Source organism: Pholis gunnellus (genome assembly GCF_910591455.1).
Source record: "Pholis gunnellus genome assembly, chromosome: 23".
Classification (NCBI taxonomy): Eukaryota; Metazoa; Chordata; class Actinopteri; order Perciformes; family Pholidae; genus Pholis; species Pholis gunnellus.
The window spans coordinates 1,745,645-1,767,161 of record NC_136550.1 but is presented as its reverse complement, the minus strand read 5'-3'; the positions used below and the strand labels follow the sequence as shown (position 1 = coordinate 1,767,161).

Genomic DNA, 21,517 nt, shown 5'->3' with positions numbered 1-21,517 from the left:
AGCGATGTGAAAAAGTACCTGCTGAAAATATTACTGTTAACATGTTTAATAAGTAAATCATATTAATATTCAATATTTGAATATTAAGAATAAGATTGAATACTGAACATGAACATTGCTAGTTCACTAGTCGATGTAAGTTTGTTTAAAGTTCTTTTACTTTTAAATATTAGTTTTGTTATTTTTCACTTTCTTAAAGACGTTTAATCTAAATCCCGGATGAATGAATGAGTTAAATCAAATACTGTAAACATCATGCATTCATAATGTAACTTATGCTGCACATGTGAGAACAAAGAGCATTTTTTTATCCGTATGTTGCAGCAGATAAGTGACAAAACAACTGAAATGATGATAAATATTAACGTTAACGTCAATAACGAATAATAAAGAGTGAAGAGAACGAGTGTGGACGCTTTCTGCAATTATCGCTGATGGTAATGGCTGCTGATTATATGGTTTAGTCTGAAAGTATCTGTCAGGAAAAACGTACTAAAGCACTAAGTGACATATATAAAAACAAAGACTTAACACACACACACACACACACACACACTCTTTCCGGGCCACTCCATCCCTGCTGTGTTTGCTTCTCTGAATTATTAAAAAGACAGAAAACAAAAAGCAAAGAGAAAAGAAATGAGAGAGCAATCCTTCCTTCTGTTTCCGTCTCCTCCTGTTCTTCAGCTGACCTGGCAAATGGGCTGATAGAGTTACTCTTTTTATTCTGTCGCCCCGTCGTTTCTTATTTATTCCCTCCCGCTCGTCTTCTTTCATTTCATTCAGAGTGGTTTTTGTGTTTTGTTTTGCGAGTGCGTCGGAGAGCCTTCTTTTCATTGTCCGACCTGATTTTCTTTGTAAGAGACACTCACACCGGCCTGGGAAACTCCGGCGGACAATAGAGGAGAGGGAATGAGTGTACCAATGAAGGGTAAAGAAGAGAGGGATGACGAGAGGAAGGGAAATGAGAGAAAGGGATATTTAGGGCGAGAGGTAAAGGAAAAAAGAAAAGATGTTCTGGTGTTTGATGGGTGAAAGTCGATCGCTCGCAGTGAGCTTCATATCTGTTTTCTGTCTTTATAAAAATGAGAAAACCGCTCAGGGATGAGAGGAGCGATGAAGAAAGAGAGGGACAGATTTATGCGTCAATGGAAACCATATCTTTGCTTTTTGTCAGCGAGAGAGGAAGGAAGGAAGAGACAAAGACCAGAAAGAAGGAAAGGAAAGGTGTGAAAATGAAGAGATGGAAGCAGTAGTGGAGGAAGTATTCTGATACTTCACTTCAGGACAAGTAGTGACAAACATTATTGTTATGACTCATACATTACTAGTGTTAACATTATTATTAGTATATTAACATTAACAGTATTACTACTAGATACACATTAGTAATATTATGACTAATACAGGAACATTGTTAACCTTATTACTAATGTATTAACAGTGTTAACCTTATTACTAATGTATTAACATTGTTAATGTTAACATTGTTAACCGTATTACTAATGTATTAACAGTGTTAACCTTATTACTAATGTATTAACATTGTTAATGTTAACATTGTTAACCGTATTACTAATGTATTAACATTGTTAACATTAACAGTGTTAACCTTATTACTAATGTATTAACAGTGTTAACCTTATTACTAATGTATTAACATTGTTAACGTTAACAGTGTTAACCTTATTACTAATGTATTAACAGTGTTAACATTAACATTAACCTTATTACTAATGTATTAACATTGTTAATGTTAACATTGTTAACCTTATTACTAATGTATTAACATTGTTAACATTAACAGTGTTAACCTTATTACTAATGTATTAACAGTGTTAACCTTATTACTAATGTATTAACATTGTTAACGTTAACATTGTTAACCTTATTACTAATGTATTAACAGTGTTAACCTTATTACTAATGTATTAACATTGTTAATGTTAACATTGTTAACCGTATTACTAATGTATTAACATTGTTAACATTAACAGTGTTAACCTTATTACTAATGTATTAACAGTGTTAACCTTATTACTAATGTATTAACATTGTTAACGTTAACAGTGTTAACCTTATTACTAATGTATTAACAGTGTTAACATTAACATTAACCTTATTACTAATGTATTAACATTGTTAATGTTAACATTGTTAACCTTATTACTAATGTATTAACATTGTTAACATTAACAGTGTTAACCTTATTACTAATGTATTAACAGTGTTAACCTTATTACTAATGTATTAACATTGTTAACGTTAACATTGTTAACCTTATTACTAATGTATTAACAGTGTTAACATTAACATTAACCTTATTACTAATGTATTAACATTGTTAATGTTAACATTGTTAACCTTATTACTAATGTATTAACATTGTTAACATTAACAGTGTTAACCTTATTACTAATGTATTAACAGTGTTAACGTTAACATTAACCTTATTACTAATGTATTAACATTGTTAACGTAACAGTGTTAACCTTATTACTAATGTATTAACATTGTTAACGTTAACATTGTTAACCTTATTACTAATGTATTAACATTGTTAACGTAACATTGTTAACCTTATTACTAATGTATTAACATTGTTAACGTAACAGTGTTAACCTTATTACTAATGTATTAACAGTGTTAATGTTAACAGTGTTAACCTTATTATTAATACTAAACATTAATACCATTATAAACATTAAAACACTTTTTTCTAAACCTAACTTAAGTATTGAGTATTACCTAAGTTGTTTCCTGTGAAGACAGAATTTTATTTTTAAAATACTGCCTTTAACGAGTGAAAGATGAAACGTGTTACTGGCTCATAGAAACTGTTGTATGACGACATCTTGAACCAGGAAGTTAGCACCACTTTGGTTCCCTCAACAAAAAGCCGATGAGATTTTTCCTTTGGAATCTTTTGGGGATTATCGCAGAAACAAACAAACATTTATGATACTTACACTTCAACAAGATAATCTTCACCAATGAACACTACTTTTTATTTTTGAAGCGTGAATACAATCAGCAGAGGTAAAGCGCTAACGCTAGGCTATAAAGGAACTCCACCACGGTCACATGACTTCACGTCTCCACGACTGAGCTACAGGAGGACGAGTGACAAATGTTATTTTTATGCTTTGTTTCTGATTATTTTTCTGATGGAAGCGTTCGTTACATATGATGAGTTTAAGGACCCTCGGAAAGATGAAAATCTGACGGTTTTGACTGCTTTTACAGCTTCTGGCTGTGATAAATTGTGTATCTTTGGCGATTGTTGAAATAAAGCGTGCTTTTCCATCCCGCCGGCGGGTTTTGAGGTTCAGAGGGTTTTAATGCGTAAATTGAAAATGTGCATTCAAAGACGTGGATGCCAACACACCTATAGTCAGTGAAATATATACGAGAGAGAGAGAGAGAGAGAGAGAGAGAGAGAGAGATAACAAGATGGACGGAAATACAATTTTCTTTTTTTAAAGTAAGGGAGGAGAGAGAATAAAAGAGAGGCAGCGAAGGAGAGGACAAGGCCAAGAGAGAGAGAGAGAGAGAGAGAGAGAGAGAACATCTGCCCATCTGTTTATACTTCTTTTCTTCCGCGGTGTAAATGGCAGAGGGGATGAGGCCCAGCTGTCATCCACACACACACACACACACACACACACACACACACACACACACACACACACATAGCGCAGGGAGTTCAGTAGGCAATAATAGAGAGAGACGGTTGCTAATTCAAACTAATGGAGGGAGATGAAGATGGATGAGAGAGGGAACAGGGAGCAGAGAGAGAGAGGTGTTGGGCGAGAGAGGCAGCGTTACACAGAGAGAGAGAGAGAGAGAGAGAGAGAGAGAGAGAGAGAGATGTGTTGGGCGAGAGAGAGAGAGAGAGAGAGAGAGTTACATAGAGAGAGAGAGAGAGAGAGAGAGAGAGAGAGAGGAATGAAGGTGTGGAGAGAGAGGGGGATTGTTTCACTCTTTTGACGTTTTCTAATGAGAAACTTTATCCTGTAAACTACGTAATGATATTCACCTTCATGATCAATATCTAAAGGTTGTATTAACCGACATTATAAAGCATTTATTAATGATCAACATCTATTATATACTGAACTGTGTTTGTAAGGATCTTTGTTGACAACAATTTAAATACTTCTATTGACAAAAGGCCTTTTTTGTTGAAGTACTTTAAGTTACAATAAATATTATATATAAATAAATACATTTCTCGTCTGTTGCAGGTCAGAGATGCAAAAAGACACATAAGTATTTTGTGTGTAATATATGCAAAGTAACACAATAATTTAACATCATTTCTTTTTTTTTAAATGACCTCAAATGTTTTCCTCCATTAGATTTTCACTCAGTTCTATATTTTGTTTTTGTATTTTACCAAAATTTTCAAATATAATCTTTTGTTTTTGGAAAGAAAGTGAAATAAATCCAGTTATTTGAAGACGTTTTCACAGCTGTTTAACTTCTCTAACACTACCTCTCATCACCGTATAATATATCATTAAAACTACAAATTATACATTTATTTTTTTTAAAAAGGATTTGTCATTTTTTACAGTGTATTTTGACATCGATGTTCGTCTACATCGTTACTAAAAAAAAGTTCAGGTCTCACAATCTGTATTGAAAATGAGCATCTCTATCCCATAATGTCCCGTAAAGCAGAAGGTTTTCACTGATTGTAGTCCATTTAGAGGCAGGAAGTAGTTAAAGTATTGTTAACCTAGAACGGCATGTCGTCAGCTAAAGGCGTCATTTTGTGAGGTTCGATGAAGCTTATTATTTACCAGGAGCTTCATTCAAATCAGTAACTTTATAGCAGTTGTATTAAAGATAAATCTGTCCTTTCATATGTTAATATATGACGTTAATATATAACAATTTTATGACACGTAAAAGTCACGTTTTCACTTTTTTCTGCTCAAGTTTTTGATCAATTTGGAGCCTGAACGTCCTTTGTGTGTGTGTGTGTCGGTGTCCACCCAGGAGGAAGTGAGTGTTCCTGGGATAAGGAGCGTCTGACCAGCCCCCCTGCTGGAGCTCACGGTGGAGGACCAGGAGGCGGAGGAGCACCGGGAGGAGGAGGAGGAGGAGGAGGAGGTGGGAGGGGGCCGTCCATCGGAGCTGTCAATCAACAACAACTTCTGCAGCAGCAACAGCTACTGGCCAACAGTGAGTACACACAGTGTGTGTGTTCAGAGAGACAATACGCTGAGACACACACACACACACACACACACACACACACACACACACAGAGTGTGTTTAAAGGGGTGGCAATATTTGTTAATGTACGCCATTTAATCTGTTCCCATCTTCCGTATTAACACTCCGCCTGGATTAATCAGCACACACTCTACTAAATGACTCAATTCATCAACACCACACACACACACACACACACACACACACACACACACGCTTACATTGACATACGCTAAAACAAACAAACACACTCATGTTCGCTCCTTTTCTTATTGCAGAAGTAATGTGTTTGCGCGCGCACGAACACACACACACACACACACACACACACACACACTGGGCAGCGGGAGGCGACAAACACTCACATTGATTATTCTATCACTTCAGTCGTCACGACAACAGCAATCAGTGTTATTGTTTCATTGGAATGAAAGCAGCCGCTGCCATCTTTGTGTGTGTGTGTGTGTGTGTGTGTGTTGTTTTTTGACAGCAGAGTGAACGTCTTTGGGGCGGCATGCCTTTGAAAATGGGGTTATTTTATGGTCAGCAGGGGTCTGAGGTCAGGGTTCTGCTTTTAGGAGGTTCGGGGTTAAAGGATGAATTAAAGCAAATGGAACGTCCTCACAAATGAGTGTGTGTGTGTGTGTGTGTGTGAAAAAGAGAGGAGGAAGGAAGGAAAGGAAAAGAGGGCAAAGTGAGAGATGGAAGAAGTGTGAAGAGAAAGATGAAGATTAAAACAAACAGAGAAGCTACAGAAAACGATTTCGACAGACTCTGTTAGGAAGGAAAGCAGGAAGTGAAAGGAAAGGAAAGGAAACGACGAAAAAGATGAAGAGAAACACTGACCTCCTCTTCTTTCGCCTCGTCACCCTTTAACCCTTCGACCTCCATACTTTCACCTCTCCTTTTCTTTCTCTCCCTCCTCCTCGGCTTTGTCAACTTTTATTAGTGAGACGTTTGACACCGAGGTGACACCTCTCTCTCTCTCTCTCTCTCTCTCTCTCCTCTCTCCCCCCCTCTCTCTCCCTTTACTCAAGGTTAAGTTCACCACCAGTTCACAGATGCCGTCTTTGGTTTAGTTCTTTAGTTCTCTCTCTCTCTCGTTCATCATTTCACGGTATCGTTGTTAGTACTTCAGCAGGAAACTGTGTATTAATACTTCTTTCCAGGAATTCTCTGCTTTACGTGTTGAAAACAAACAGTAAAACGTAATATAACTGAAACTATTATATTTGGTATTGACACGGTCTACAATCTGGCAATGAAGATGTCAGATTGTACGATAGAATGTGGACGAAGGTGTTGCAGTTTTACTGAAAAACGAGCTTAAATTTGACAAAGAAAAACTACGCTAAACAGAAAAACATACCAGCTGTGAAGAGTTGTACGTGTTTGGTAATGTCTCACTCTCCCCCGTCTCCCCCGTCTCCCCCAGGGTTGGACCTGCCCTTCATGATGATGCCTCACCCTCTACTGCCCATGGGGCTGCCTCCCGCCTCGGTAGCGATGGCGATGTCGCAGATGAACCACCTCAACACCATCGCCAACATGGCCGCCGCCGCCCAGCAGATACACACCCACGTACACCGGGCGCCCGTCATCAAGGTAGAACACGCGCGCACACACACACACACATACACACGCACACACACACACACACACACACACACACACACACACACACACACACACACCTTTTTTAAATGAGAACCACAGAGGACCTCAGTAGGTTCCCTGAGGAACTCCTCCATAAAGAACCATTAACTTAACTCTCTCTCTGTCTTCCTCCCCCGTCTCTCTCTCTCTTTTTTATCCCTCTCTCTCTTTTTCTCTCTCTCTCTCTCTCTCTCTCTCTCTCTCTCTCTCTAGGAGAGAGTGTGTGACAGTCCGTCTCTCTCTCCATCTGTTGATGAGACAAACACTCCTCTGCAGTCGCAGCCCAGCAGCTCGGCCTCCAGCTCGCCCGAAAGACATGGTACACACACACACACACACACACACACACACACACACACACACACACACACCACAAAGCAAACTGCAAACACACGTAAATATGACAATAATATTTAGTAGCTTAGCTCTGCAACGCTTCATCAATTAATCGATCAACGGAAAATTATTCAGCAACTCATTTTATAATTGTTTAAATCAAATTTCCAGCAAATATTGAATAGCTTCAGTTTTTCAGCCTCTCAGATGTGTATACTTTCTGTTTACTTTCGGACAAAACACTTTCGGAAATTGTCATTTTTTCTCCACACACACACACACACACACACACACACACACACACACACACACACACACACACACACACACACAAACTCACTTTGTCTTTCAACAGGATTGATGTCAATGGATGCAGATGTTGGACTGAACAACCCGACTGCACCCATCAAGAAAATAACAAAGGACAAAGGTTTGACCACACACACACACACACACACACACACACACACACACACACACACACACACACACACACACACACACACACACACACTCTTATATAAGTTTGGATATTCCATTACCCTCCTTAATCTAAACCTTCACACATTTCGTTTTGACAACTGACAAATTGTCCTCACTTAGGGGTCTTTGCTCATCTACTGTATTTATGCACACACACACACACACACACACACACTGAGTGAAAACACACACAAACAGAGAAACAGAAGCGTCAGGATGTTCGGCCCCTCCTATTGATCACCTGTCTGTGAGCCATCAATCACAGGGATGGACGAGGGAGGCAGGGGGAGATGGATGGAGGGGAGGGAGGGAGGGAGGAGGTGAGGCTAAGTGAAGGAGGCATGGCTAAAAGGGGTCAAGAGGTCACACACTAAAAGCATGCGGGGCCTCTCCTCCTCATCACTCTCTCTGTATTTTCCGTTCTTACAACACGTAGCGTTTTTGGTCGGATCTCCCGAAGCTGCCGACGTCAGCGGAGAAGCTTCTCTTTGACGAATCAATAATCTGCTCCTCTTAAAGAAGGAGGAGAGGAGTAATCTGCTCCTCCTAAAGAACGAGGAGAGGAATAATCTGCTCCTCCTAAAGAACGAGGAGAGGAATAATCTGCTCCTCTTAAAGAACGAGGAGAGGAATAATCTGCTCCTCCTAAAGAACGAGGAGAGGAATAATCTGCTCCTCCTAAAGAACGAGGAGAGGAATAATCTGCTCCTCCTAAAGAACGAGGAGAGGAATAATCTGCTCCTCCTAAAGAACGAGGAGAGGAATAATCTGCTCCTCCTAAAGAACGAGGAGAGGAATAATCTGCTCCTCTTAAAGAACGAGGAGAGGAATAATCTGCTTACTTTTGTGCTTCTTTTGCAGTCTGTTTGCCGTGTGTTGACTAAAAACATTGACGTTCAATAAATAAGACAATATAATTATTACAACTTATTATTATTTTTTAAATAATTTTTTTATAATTTTTTTGATTTCATTTTTTATTATTTAAAAAAGAAAAATATATATATATCACGTTATAGCTCGTTTTCTGGTAATTCAATAAAAAGTCTTCATGACATAACCACATGGTTTTGTAATTTTTCAAATTTTCTAAATTTTTCAATTTTCAAATTTAACGAAGAATTTTAGTACAAAATAATCATATTTTCAGAGAAATTTGAGTGTGTCTTATAATCAATAGACGACATTGTATATCTAGATGTATGATTTCATCCCGATGTGATTGAAAGTCGATAAATAATAACTATAATAATATAAATATTGTTTATAACAAAACTCTTATTTAGTTCTGACACATATTTCAAAGCTAAGCATCGTAGATCTTTAAACATATTTAAATATGTAATGATGGAAACATCAGCTGCAGAGACGAGGCAGCTGAAGAACCCATCACTCTTATAAGCTCATGAAAGAATCATTTAAAGGCTGACTTGTGTTTAATGCATCAACCGACATGTCTAGTTCAGTTGAGATGTTTGGATTCTTTAAATACCTCAGTTACAGCTGACGACGGCACAACAAAGTACTACTCACAAGTATTAGTACTCATCAGAGCGTCACAGGATGCTGTACTTAAACCGTCATTTGAAGGTATTTCAAGTTCACGTTGATAACTAGAAAACACATAAAAGCCACTCAGACACAGAGCGCGTTTACTGCTCTTCTCCGGGGAAAATAACAGGCGAGGAAACGTTCCTCCTCCATCTGGAAGGAGCATCGGAGCGATTACTGCAGCGGAACGACAGAATACTCCGAACCTGTGGACGAGAGAACCCTTTGAGAACGACGCTCTTCATTTCTAAATCTGTGTCCGGTGGAAGTTAATCGAATGTCGAGGTTCAGTTTTTATTGATTGGCGTGAAAAGTTATTTTTTTAAATGCTGTAACTTTTATTTATTAGTAATATTTACACCCATTCCTCCTAAAATGTCTGCTTTTTCAAAATAAAAGCATTCCCCTCCCCTCACGTTTTGTAATCGTCTCCTCTCTCCCTTTTCTTTTTTAATCCTTTTAAACGTTCCCTCCTTCCTCTCCGTATTCTTTCCCTCATCGCTACTCCTCCACGTTTTACTCCCTTCATCCTCCTCCTCTCCGCTCTCAGGAAAGAAAACAGAAGAAGAAGAAAAAAACAGGAAATAAAATCACAGTGGAAAGATTAAAGAAGCCCTTTGAGGCAAATTGGTGATTTTGGGGCAATAAAAATAAATCAGAATCAGCTTTAATGGCCAAGTATGTGAACACACAGAAGGAATAAAGACATGCTCTTTATTGCTCTCAGACTTTCAGCTAAAAACAAACAAAGTAAAACAAACATTTATGTAAAAAAGTAGGAAAGCTTATTCCAGGGTAAAACCAGGAACGATTCAGGGAAAGCTTAAGGAGGGAAAGTAATGAACAAGAAAGACGGAAAGAGATGGATAACGGAAAAAAGAAAATGATGAAGGTTGTTAAGATGAAGATGAGGAAAAAAAACACGTGTGAAAGTGGAGAAAAGGTGACGAAGAAAGATACGAGAGGGAGGAAAGGTGGAGGAAAGGCGTGTATGGATGAAGTGGCAGATAGGGGCTGGTGTGTGTGTGTGTGTGTGTGTGTGTGTGTGTGTGTGTTAGAGTGCATCTTAATCAGCGTTAATTTCACAGCAGAGTTAACCCAGTTGTCAGTGAGTTAGGCATTAAGGGCTGATCAGACACTGTGACGCACTCCCAATGAACACACACACACAAATCAAGGATGTCTTTAATCCTTGCCAATTAGCAGCGCACACGATTGTCTGAATACTAACGACCTCTGCGTGTGTGTGCGTGTGTGTGTGTGTGTGTGTGTGTGTGTGTGTGTGTGTAATTGATTTCTCTGACGCTGCTTCGTTGCCTCTCATACCTTAGTAAACATCAACATTTCATAAACTTCACTCGAAGCTCGCGACGGCGTATCGCTGATGGAAAACATCTCCAAACGTTTTTTTTATTTATTTTTTTTGTTTCAAAAGAAACACTCGTATTTGACGATTAAAATAAGTTTGACATGTCGGGAAACACACCTCCTGCTGATCGTTCAGTGAGGAAGTTTGTTAAATGCTAAGCTACAGCTAGCGTAGCTAAGCTAACCATTGATGAACTCTCAGCAGCGAAATTCTAAATAACAGGAAATTTCAGTAGTAATGATAAGATAATAACAGAGGCATATTACTATCACCATGACACAAAAGTAGTTTCTAGTTATTTAGATTATTTTATTTTATTTAAGAGCTACTTTTATTATTATACAAATTACCATACAGTAGGTCCTAGACAAAAATGTGTTAAAAACTCATAGTATAGTATGTCACCAAAATGAAAAATTACATGAAAATGTACGCAGTATGTATTGTATGTTATATCTCCTAAATGTCCCTAAAAGTCAAAGTACGGTATGTCGTAAACATGTCATATAAAAAGTATAGTGTCTGACTCGTATGTCATTAAATGTTGTCGTATAGTATGTCACAAAAAGAGAAGGAACACCATTCATAGTACAGTATGTCGTATAAAACGTCATTGTATATTATGCTATAAAAAGAAATCACGGTGTAGTATGTCATAAAACTTACCACATAAAAAGTCAAGAAGAAAGTTATAAAAGACGTTTGTTAATTTGTTAATTCTTCCCAGAAGAGTCTTCGCTGGCTCAGGCCCTGCCCCCCGGCTTCCCTGCTCCGTTCCTATTCGCCGACGGCCTGTCGTCAGTGGAGACCCTCCTCACCAACATACAGGTAAGAACCTGTTGTTATCTAGAGGATCCGATGTGTCTTACTGCTCTGCTACAATATCATCAAAGAGGATTATTAAAGATACAACAGCGATATTACATCACAACACTTTATTTATTGTGATCCAAGTTAATTACAGGTTCATTCTTTGACTCTTCAAAGCCGTTTATATGATGTAAATGATGACGAATAATCAAAATCAGGTTTATTGCCGAGCAGGTTTTCACATACAAAAAACTGTTCTGGTGCATAACAATGAATAAAATTAAAATAAACAATCTTAATATAGAGTAGAAATGTACAATAAAACGTGTAAATGTGAAAAAACATTGTGATCACTAATCACTATTGAAAACACAACTGTGCAGGTCATGTTGTTATTAATGGACATATTGATTATTACAGTAAAAGATGCATTATATTAAAACAGGACTTTAAATTTGAGAAAATAACGCTGAAAATTTTGACATGACGAATTCAGCTTCATCGTCTGCATATTGTCGCACATGTTACAACTTGATTGTCTTATACGGTTGTTTTCACCGTGACCACCGCTCCTCCTCCTACTTCCTGTCTCCTACTTCCTGTCTCCTCTCAGGGCCTGCTGAAGGTGGCGGTGGAGAACTCCCGGGTTCAGGACAAACAGATCCAGGCGGAGAAGAGAGAGCTGAAGATGGAGCTCTACAGAGAACGAGAGATGAGGGAGAGTCTCGAACGACAGCTCACCTCCGAACTACAGAGCCGAGGTTCGAGATTAATGCGATAAAACACACATTTGAACGACGATAAGGAGACACGTTTATTGTTGAACGTCCAGAACATGAAGCAGGACGATTTTGGAACATGTATTTGTAGCTGTTGCTGCTTTGGTTATCTCATGTAGGAACCCAAAAAACAAATGTCAAAAACTAGAAATGGCTCCTGGGACTTTTTCCACTCGTGATCGTATATATCTGTGTCTCGTCATCCTCCCTCAGCCTCCATCCAGAAGCGTCTGAAGAAGGAGAAGAAGGCCAAGAGGAAGCTGCAGGAGGCGCTGGAGTTTGAGTCCAAGAGGCGGGAGAGAGTGGAGGGCGCTCTGAAGCGCTCGTCCTCGTCCTCCCCGTCTCCTGAGCCTCTGCACGCCACCAACAACAACAAGAACGGTACGACGGACTCTTTGGTTTTAAATCTGTTTTCACTGCTCGCTTCTCTTTTTCTTTGTCTTGTATGAAAGCGCATTGAATATATTTGGGCCAAACGAAGCACATTGTGCTAATTTTTTGCACTTTCTTAAATTGTATAGCACAAAACAAAATTATCTGCAGATTAAGCGACAATATAAATATTTACTAGTTGCACCCAGGAGGTAGGACACTATGCGGAAGTGTTAAAGCTGCATTCTCTCTAATGTCCACCAGGGGGCGACTCCTCTGGTTGTATAGAAGTCTATGAGAAAATGACTCTACTTCTCTCTTGATTCATTACCTCAGTAAACATTGTAAACATGAGTTTATGGTCTCAATCTCTAGTTTCAAGTCTTCTTCAATACAGCATGATGTTCATTTAGTAAATGATGGTCCATTTAGAGTCAAACAGACCATAAAGCACAAACGGAGACTTTGTCCTGTCTTTGTGCTCCGTACCAGACGCTGCCGTAGCCGAGGATAAACCTGAACTTAATGGAAACCAGCAAGACAACGGCGCTGTACAAGGTACCTGAACACACACACACACACACACACACACACACACACACACACACACACACACACACACACACACACAAACATTTTAAAAAAACATAAAACACACAGTCAGATGCACTCATAGTGGCCGACTCACCACATATGAACAGATATGACACTATACACGTGTGTTTAAAGCAGAGTTATAAGTTTCTAGACACACACACACACACACACACAAACATATGCCTACCATGTGTGTGTGTGTGTGTGTGTGTGTGTTGGGGCCCAGGCTAGATTAGTGGAGACATTAAGCAGACACAGAGACACTGTGGCCTCCCTTTGATGTGTGCACCTTATCAGACACACATGCGAGTGTGTGGACATATTTCATTGAGCTCATGTCAGTGTGTGAAAGTGCGAATATTTGTGTTTTAAAGTTTTTGGGAAAAGTGGCACTGCTGACACATTTTTGTAAAGTAGAGACATGTGAAAGGATAGTATAGTTTGTTGAAAATTTGATGAAAACAGTCATAGTTTAAGTTAAAATTGTCCTGTTTTTACAAACAACGACGCCTCTAAGAAGCGACTCTACTTCTTTTGTTCAGCCCAAATGTCCGGTCCTCACTCCCGACAAACACTGTGAAACCAGGTTAAAGTCATGGACTTCATGCCAACGAGGGTACTCACTAGTACAGGTCTGAAGTGTGTGTGTGTGTGTGTGTGTGTGTGTGTGTGTGTGTGTTAGTATGCATGTGTCGTCTCTTTCCACCAGCTGTGCTCAGTCCTCCCTGACATTGAAAACCTTCACTTGAAACAGCGTGTGTGTATAAATGAATATCTATAGACACACACACACACACTGAACCTGTGTGTGTGTGTGTGCACTCTGTACCTGTAAGTGTGTGTTTGGGTGTGTGTTTGATCCACACTCTGGTGAGACAGGGAACTCTAATTAGCTCTCTCTCTCCTCTTTAGACCCCTTTTAGAACCCCTCTCTTCTGCAAGCCAAGCACTCCGACAAACACACACACACCTGATTTCATTAATGTTGATTGGCCCAGTAGGACCCCTTTGCTGCCTTGCTCTCACACACACACACACACACACACACACACACACACACACCCCTCCTGCCATAAAAGCATTTTGCACCTACGGTGGTTTACTAACACACACACACACACCTCTCTCCCCTGCCTCTCTCACCTTCCACACTCTTAATTAACGAGTGAGGAGAAAACTGCTGAATACAAAGAAAGACATCGCATTACAATCAAAGAGAGAACGAGAAGCAGGGGAGTAAAAGACAGAGAGAGAGAGAGAGAGAGAGAGAGAGGGTTAAAAAGAAAAGGAGTAAGATTGGGTTTCTCTTGGTTGTTAAAAGCCGGCCGGACTAATTGGCCGGTAAAGAAATATTAGAAGAGATGGAGGGAAGGATAGGAGGGGAGGAGAAGGAAGGAGGTGGAGAGGAAGACGGAAAGGTATTGCAAATGAGGAGAGAGTGGGAGGAAAAGAGGGGAGACTGACAGAAGAAAGAGGAGAGAATGAAGAGAGGAAGAGAAGAAAAAAGGGACAACGAGAGCTATGTTAAAGAGGAAAGAATAGATAAGAAAAGACAGGAATGGAGGAGGAAGGAGAAGAAGAAAAAGGATAGAGGGAGGTAGAACAGGTGGAGGAGAGGAGTAAGGAGGAGGAGGAGGCCATAAGGAGTAAATATGAAAAGAAACTGGATCTGAGGGAAGGAAAGATCATCATATAAGAGGAAAGGAACAAGGGATGTATGGGATAAGAGGAGGAAAAGGAGGACAGGAGGAGGAGGAGCGTGCAGGTAGTTGAAGAATGTGACCTTGTTCCTCCACCTGGTGACATTTCCTCCACCCGGCTGATAGACTTTTAACAAGGCAGGTCAGCATCATTTTTAACCAGGACGACACACACACACACACACACACACACACACACACACACACGGTGTGTTTTATGGTGACGGATGGAGGTGAGAGTGGGAAAGGGGAAACACGGTTGCCGGGTCAAAATAGTGACAAAGAATGAAAGGCAGGAGGAGAAACAGGAAACGTAAGCTGAAAACAAACAAAGCATTAGTAGAGAAGAGATGATTCATTCATAAGGTTCCATTCTTCATACTTACTTTAACTAGAACAATCCTCTGCATACATGTGATTGTGGTGTTGATGGGAACTCATTATCCCGCAATGCACAAAGGAAATGAAGGCGTTACTCACAGCTGGAGAGACTTTACACCGACTGGACATCTTGGAAAACAAAATACTAAAAATTAAAAGTTTGGACATGAATCGTGTTGTGATCTTTTTGAAATTTTATGTGAACCTGATTTTTTTTTTTAAAGTACATTAATGGCCACGATCAGAGTAGTTTATTCTGAAATACAACCCGACTGATGCCAAATTATGACGCCAATGACAACAACGTGTATTGTATTTCCTAGACAATAAATCAATAAGTTAGTTGCAGCTCTATTCGTAACGGCGTAACTGAAACCACAACAAATGGCAGAAACTTGCCACTTTCTTGAACGTACTTTAAACTTTATGAGCTGAAACGATTAGATAATTAATTGACATTTATTTGCTGCTACTTTGACACATTATTAATAGTTCCAGCATTAAAACATCTGGTTCCAGCTTCTCAGATGTTGAAATAATATATTTAATATCAATATTTGCAGATTTATTTCTTTGCAAATTTAACATATTTTGGTTTTACGGTTGCATAGAAAATTTAAATGCGTCAACGTATGTGAAATTGTTATTTAACAATTTTAATGGCATTTTATAAATCAAACAATTAACTAATAATATCCCTGTTGTCGGGCAGAAAGTAAGCGTTCTAGAATAAAACGTGCAAACAGGAAGAACCTTGGACCATGATGACATTAAATTACAAAGTTACAGATTAAAGTTTTAAGGACAGAACTGAAGGGGGGGGGGGAGATCAAAGAAGCAACCTTTTCTTTTTTAAGTTGCAGGAGAGTTTTTAAAGCACCAGACCTGCTGCCTAAAGGATATCAGAGAGAGGACAGGAGAGGACGGAGAGAAGAAGAATGGGTCGGGATAAAAATAATACGAGTAACAGATAGAGGACAGGAGGTGAAGAGGAGGAGGAGGGGATGCATGTAGAATAGAGGGATGAAAGAGGAGGAGAGGAGGGGGTCTGAGTGATAAAAATAGGGAAGGGCAGGAGATGAGAGAAGGAGAGTATGAAGGAGGAAACGAGGAAGCGAGCGCGAGATGAAAGAGAAATTTAAGATTTTTTTAATATTATTATTCCAGCACAGAGACGTGAAACCTGATTCATTTAAACACAAAAAGAACGATGAACGGAGGACGGAGGTGAGCTGATGTCAAGGAGCAGAGGAGGAGAAAGAAGTGCAGGATGGAGAGAGAGGAGGAAGAAGAGAGGGAGGATGCAGGTTTATGGTTGCTGTTATGCAGAAATGTAAACACTTTGCAACGTTCGCAGAAAACAATGACACCGCAGGGAGAGGAAGGTGTGTGTGTGTGTGTGTGTGTGTGTGTGTGTGTGGGTGTGTGGGTGCAGCAACAGCACTACAGGGAGCGGAAGAAGAAGGACGGAGGTGAAATGAGAGAGAGAGAGAGAGAGAGATTTCTATGGTGAACGGATGCTGCATTAAGGGAGGACAACATGCAACACTTAAAGCTACAAAAACAACTACTTCCTGCTTTAATAATCGTGATCAAAGCGTGAAGTTCCTGTGCAAAGCGGAGCTGATCTGAGGGGAACGAGAGTGAAGAGGTGGCCTCTGATATCATGAGACTGATTCAGTTTAACTGAAGCTTCCTTTCCCCCCAAAAAATATGCCATTTAATTAAAATCTTCAAAAGGGAATTGATTTGATAATTAGATTCAAATGAATAAAGAAAGTTACTGACGTTTGGATTTAATGTCGCTCTTTGTTTATTGACCGACTCCTCTGTGTTCACTTTTAGACTCCCGGTCGTTTCTGAAGAACCCGATGATGTTCTAGAAGGACGGACTCCGCCTCCTGAAGCCCCGCCCCTTCCCCCCCCCCCACCCCTCCTCCTCCTGCACAGAAGAACTCCACCAGCCCACTTCCACGGAACATTGAGACTACTACGAGGACTCACTGGGGTCCTTTCCTCTTCTTCTTCTTCTTCTTCTTCTTCTTCTTTTTAGACAAACTTCACTCCATTCATTCCTCTTTTTCCTCTCGCTGCACTGAACATCTGTCGTCCCTCGTTTATCTAGAAACAGAAACTGAAGAACAGAAACCCCGAGCGACGGGAGAACTCTACGCATCACGAGTCAACGTCGTGGGATCAATCTGATTGGAGGACTTTTTAAAACGGACCAATCACACGATTCTGATTCTTGAAGACAAAGAATGGGGTTTAAGAAAAGACTGAATGTTCTTAAAAAGGATAAATAATAATAAAAAAAAGATTCAAACCGCCCCCCCCTCTCTGGATTTGACTTGACCCCATTGGCTGGCTGGCAACGCCCCCTTCTGATTGGACGATAATCAGCTAATGGGAGGAGCTCAGGAGTTTAGAAAGAGAGAGATGTGTAAAAAAGCAAACATTAAGTAGAGGACAGAACCAACGTGGAGGCTATTTCTGTCTCTCTTTTCACTTGTTTTGTTTTCCGTACGGGGACTGAGAAGAATGCATGGGAAACCGTTATGTTGTCATTTGGCTTCTTTTATCCTCCGTACCCTCTCCTCCTCCTCCTCCTCCTCCTCTTCTACTCCTTCTTTTCTATAAATCAGCTGTTATATCTCTTGCTTCTCCTTATACCTATTGTTTCTCTCTCTCTGAATATGTTGGATGCAGCTTTTCAATGTATGAAGTATTTTCTATCACCCTTAATAATAACTTGTGAAATAAGTTTCTCAAATGATGCAAAAGTCTAAAAAAAAAAAAAAAACTTTTTTTATGACGACGGAGTGATTTTTAGACACGATATTATATCCTAAAAAAAAAAAAAGGTACGTTGAATTCTCTTCCTCGACTTTGGAGCCTTTCACCTTTTGACCCCCGTGAACCAGGAAGTAGAAGTCAAGTTTTTTCCGGCGTTAAAAGACGAGGAGCGCTTGATTTGTCCGTTTAAAAAAAAACAAAAAAACTGCCCAGATGCAAACTTTACGACTCTCCATGAAAACGTATTCTTTCTTTCTTTCTTTCGTCGTTGGAGTCGAGCACTTGTCCCCGACCCCCCCCCCCCCCCCACACACCTTAAGGTGACAAAGAGCACTTCAGGTGTAGAAATCAAGCGCTCCTCAGCTGCGCCGGGACACCAGAAACGTTCCATCCCTCTGATTTCCTGACCTACGAGTGCAGACTGTTGTGTTGCTGTTTTGTTTATTCCACTGCGTGTTTTATTTGTTTTGTTTATTTGTTGATGACTATTTGAAATGCGGGGATGAGAGGGTGGGGGGAGGGGGGTGGGGGGGGGGGTTGTTTTGGGGGGTTAAAGGGATATTCCGTGTAGATAGAAACAAACATTCAGCGTTTTTTCTTGTTTTGTTTTTATTATTTTCTCTCCTGATGATCTCAGTCTGTCACTGTTCTCTGGGTTTGAGCTGACTGCAAATATACAGTATTATAATGAGCGCTGTCTTGTGGTGTTTTACACACACACACACACACACACACACACACACACACACACCAACAACTACAGAGACTTTAGTTTGGTTACTGAAATAAAGCTCCTTTTCCTTTATGTCACATTTTCATTTCAGCTGAAACTTAAAGTTTCTTCATTTTTCTTAAAAAGGAAACACCACAGAAGAGGTTCAGCGCTCGTTCATGAAGCAGAATCTAAACCTGGTGATGGAGCTAAATGAACATCAACATGTCCCAAAATTTGCCGGGATGCTCCAGCTTCAACACACACAACGTGACCAGAGTCCGCGGGTTTGATCCTCGTTAACGTCTGTTCAAGAAGCCTCGAGACGTTTCAGTCTGGACCAAAGCCGGAGAATAAACTGCCCGACGTCCCCATCAGGAAAGATGGACAACATACTAACACACACACACACACACACGCACACACACACAGAGAAGCCCGGGAGTAAACACACACCCACATCGTCTATGTGCCATTTAGACTGTATATTTACTCTGCATTACGAGGTTAATGAGGTGAAGCCTCTCTCTCTCTCTCTCTCTCTCTCTCTCTCTCTCTCTCTCTCTCTCTCTCTCTTGTCACTCTTCTTTTTGTTTCCCTTCTCTATCTTTAACAATCACTCCTAATGTCACTCTTTTTTTCTCCCTCTCTCTCTCTCTCTCTCTCTCTCTCCGTCCATCTCTCTCCGTTTACCAAATAGCTGATGTCACTTTTTCCATTTCCCCGCTAATGGAGGCAGAAACACAGAGCGATGGACGGGGGAGGAGGAGAGGAAGAAAAAAACCCAGAGAAACATCCAGAGATGAAGAAGGATGGATGGAAAGGGAAGTTAGGCAACGAGGAAGGATGAAAAGGTGACATCGCAGAGATGAGATTGAAGGATCCGAGAAGGCGACGTGGGAGAAAATGAAGGAAAAGGGGGGAGAGGGGGGAGAGGGGGGGGGGGGGGGAGAGGTGATGAACTGATGTGCGTTTAAAAGCAGAGGATGATGGGTAATGAAAAGATAAAAAAGTGAGGAACACGTCGGGGACAAACGGTGAAAAGGTTCGATATTGATTCTCTTAAAGGAGAAGTTCACCTGGAAACACTCCTATTGGTCGATGCAACGACTCCATTCTTCTTCTTCTGTTCTCAAACAAAGTAGAACCCTGAATGCATCTCGTCCTGTGGAGACGATTATGTATTATATACAGAGATGGGCAAAAATACATCAAAATGTATTTTGATACAAAATACAAAATACCCCCAAATAAATGTATTACAACAAAATACAAAATACTGGTGCCAGAAAATGTAACAAAATACATGTATTTTGTATTTAAAATATAGGAAATACTTTTTTCTGTTTTCTCACCATGTGGTATAGCAGAGCATTCAGGTTTATATAATGTACACAAACAGGAAGAACAGTCACAGAATGTCAGTGTAACTAAGCAAAGCTATTCAAAGACAACAACTTGATTATGTATATATATATTTTTATTAATGGGACTTAACAGCCCATAAACTTTGGTTTTGTATCAACAAGAAAATATTCATCACATATGACATACAAGCTCCCAATCTCCCTCTTCCTATAGCTAGCTACTCCACTGATAAGCTAACTTGCTAAACACTGGCTATGCACTAGCCTAGACCACATGCTAGCGTCATTAGCATGTTAGCATCGATCGCTAGCTTGATATTATAACCATCACCATGTATATACAATAGGCTATGTAGCCAGACCCAGACATAAGTTATACATCAAGCTAGTTGACGTCTGTCACACTCAGATACAATATTTAACTTGACAGACAATCAGCTGAACTTGAAGATCTGAAGACTGAACTCGTGAACTGTTTTTTGATTCGTGGAGAAAGTATTTTGAGTATTTTAAATACAAAATTACTCCACTCTAAAGTATTTTGTTACAAATTACGTTAGATTTTGAATCGGCCCAATCAAATACAAATTACAAAATACTCAAAAGTAATTCAAACTGCCCATCTCTGATTATATATATATATATATATATATATATATATATATATATATATATATATATATATATATATATTATATATACATATATACATATACAGGGGGGAGAACTGCAGTGAAAGGTCTTAAAGGGTTTGGGACATTTGCAGACATCTTCCAGGGGAAGTTAAACGTTGTACATTTTGCAAAATTGTAATATTTAAAAACAATATTAGATGCTTTTAGGTAAGTTTTGATCATATTACTGGAGTGAATGTATTTCATTATTTACTGCTAGTTACCTGGAGCTTGATTGAGCTCATTTAAGAGTTCAAACATCTGATTTATCACCGAAAACTTCATTTGAACACATCATGAGGACGTTATGATGCAAACTGTAAAATATCTCCACAACACGACCACTGTGCTCAGCTGTCACCACAGATAACATCAGCAGCTTTATTAGCATATGTTTTAAATAAGGTCGGAGGCGTAAAGAGGAAGAAATAGAGAACAGGAGGAGGAAAACACGGGAAATAACAGACATGAAAGAACCGACAGAGTGAAAAAGGGGGGATGGAAAAAAGGTAAATGATGGAGGGAAGGAAGGAGGAAGGAGCGAGAGGAGAACAGAGACATTCCCAGACAGGACAGCCAGGCTGTTAAAACACACACACACACACACACACAAACACACACACCTCGCTCCGTCATTAGTCTTCATTAGAGTCTTTATGAGGAAAATTAGAAAGGGAGTTTCCTCCCAAACTGAGCCCTGGGGTCCAA

At 39.7% G+C, this 21,517-nt stretch overlaps 1 protein-coding gene across 1 annotated transcript in view; it reads left to right on the top strand.

Annotated features, from left to right (window-relative positions):
- dachb (dachshund b) overlaps positions 1-17,174 on the top strand; it is a gene marked incomplete at its 5' end in the record, with an annotated part of 71,032 nt that extends 53,858 nt beyond the window's left edge. Inside the window, 9 exons of the mRNA XM_079185129.1 lie at positions 5,008-5,193; positions 6,662-6,831; positions 7,096-7,201; positions 7,574-7,648; positions 11,349-11,449; positions 12,045-12,192; positions 12,424-12,591; positions 13,075-13,140; positions 17,106-17,174. Coding sequence (XP_079041255.1) covers positions 5,008-5,193; positions 6,662-6,831; positions 7,096-7,201; positions 7,574-7,648; positions 11,349-11,449; positions 12,045-12,192; positions 12,424-12,591; positions 13,075-13,140; positions 17,106-17,143 — 1,058 coding nt within the window. The 3' untranslated portion in view covers positions 17,144-17,174. The remainder of the gene's footprint in view (positions 1-5,007; positions 5,194-6,661; positions 6,832-7,095; positions 7,202-7,573; positions 7,649-11,348; positions 11,450-12,044; positions 12,193-12,423; positions 12,592-13,074; positions 13,141-17,105) is intronic.
- Positions 17,175-21,517: the final 4,343 nt, after the last annotated feature.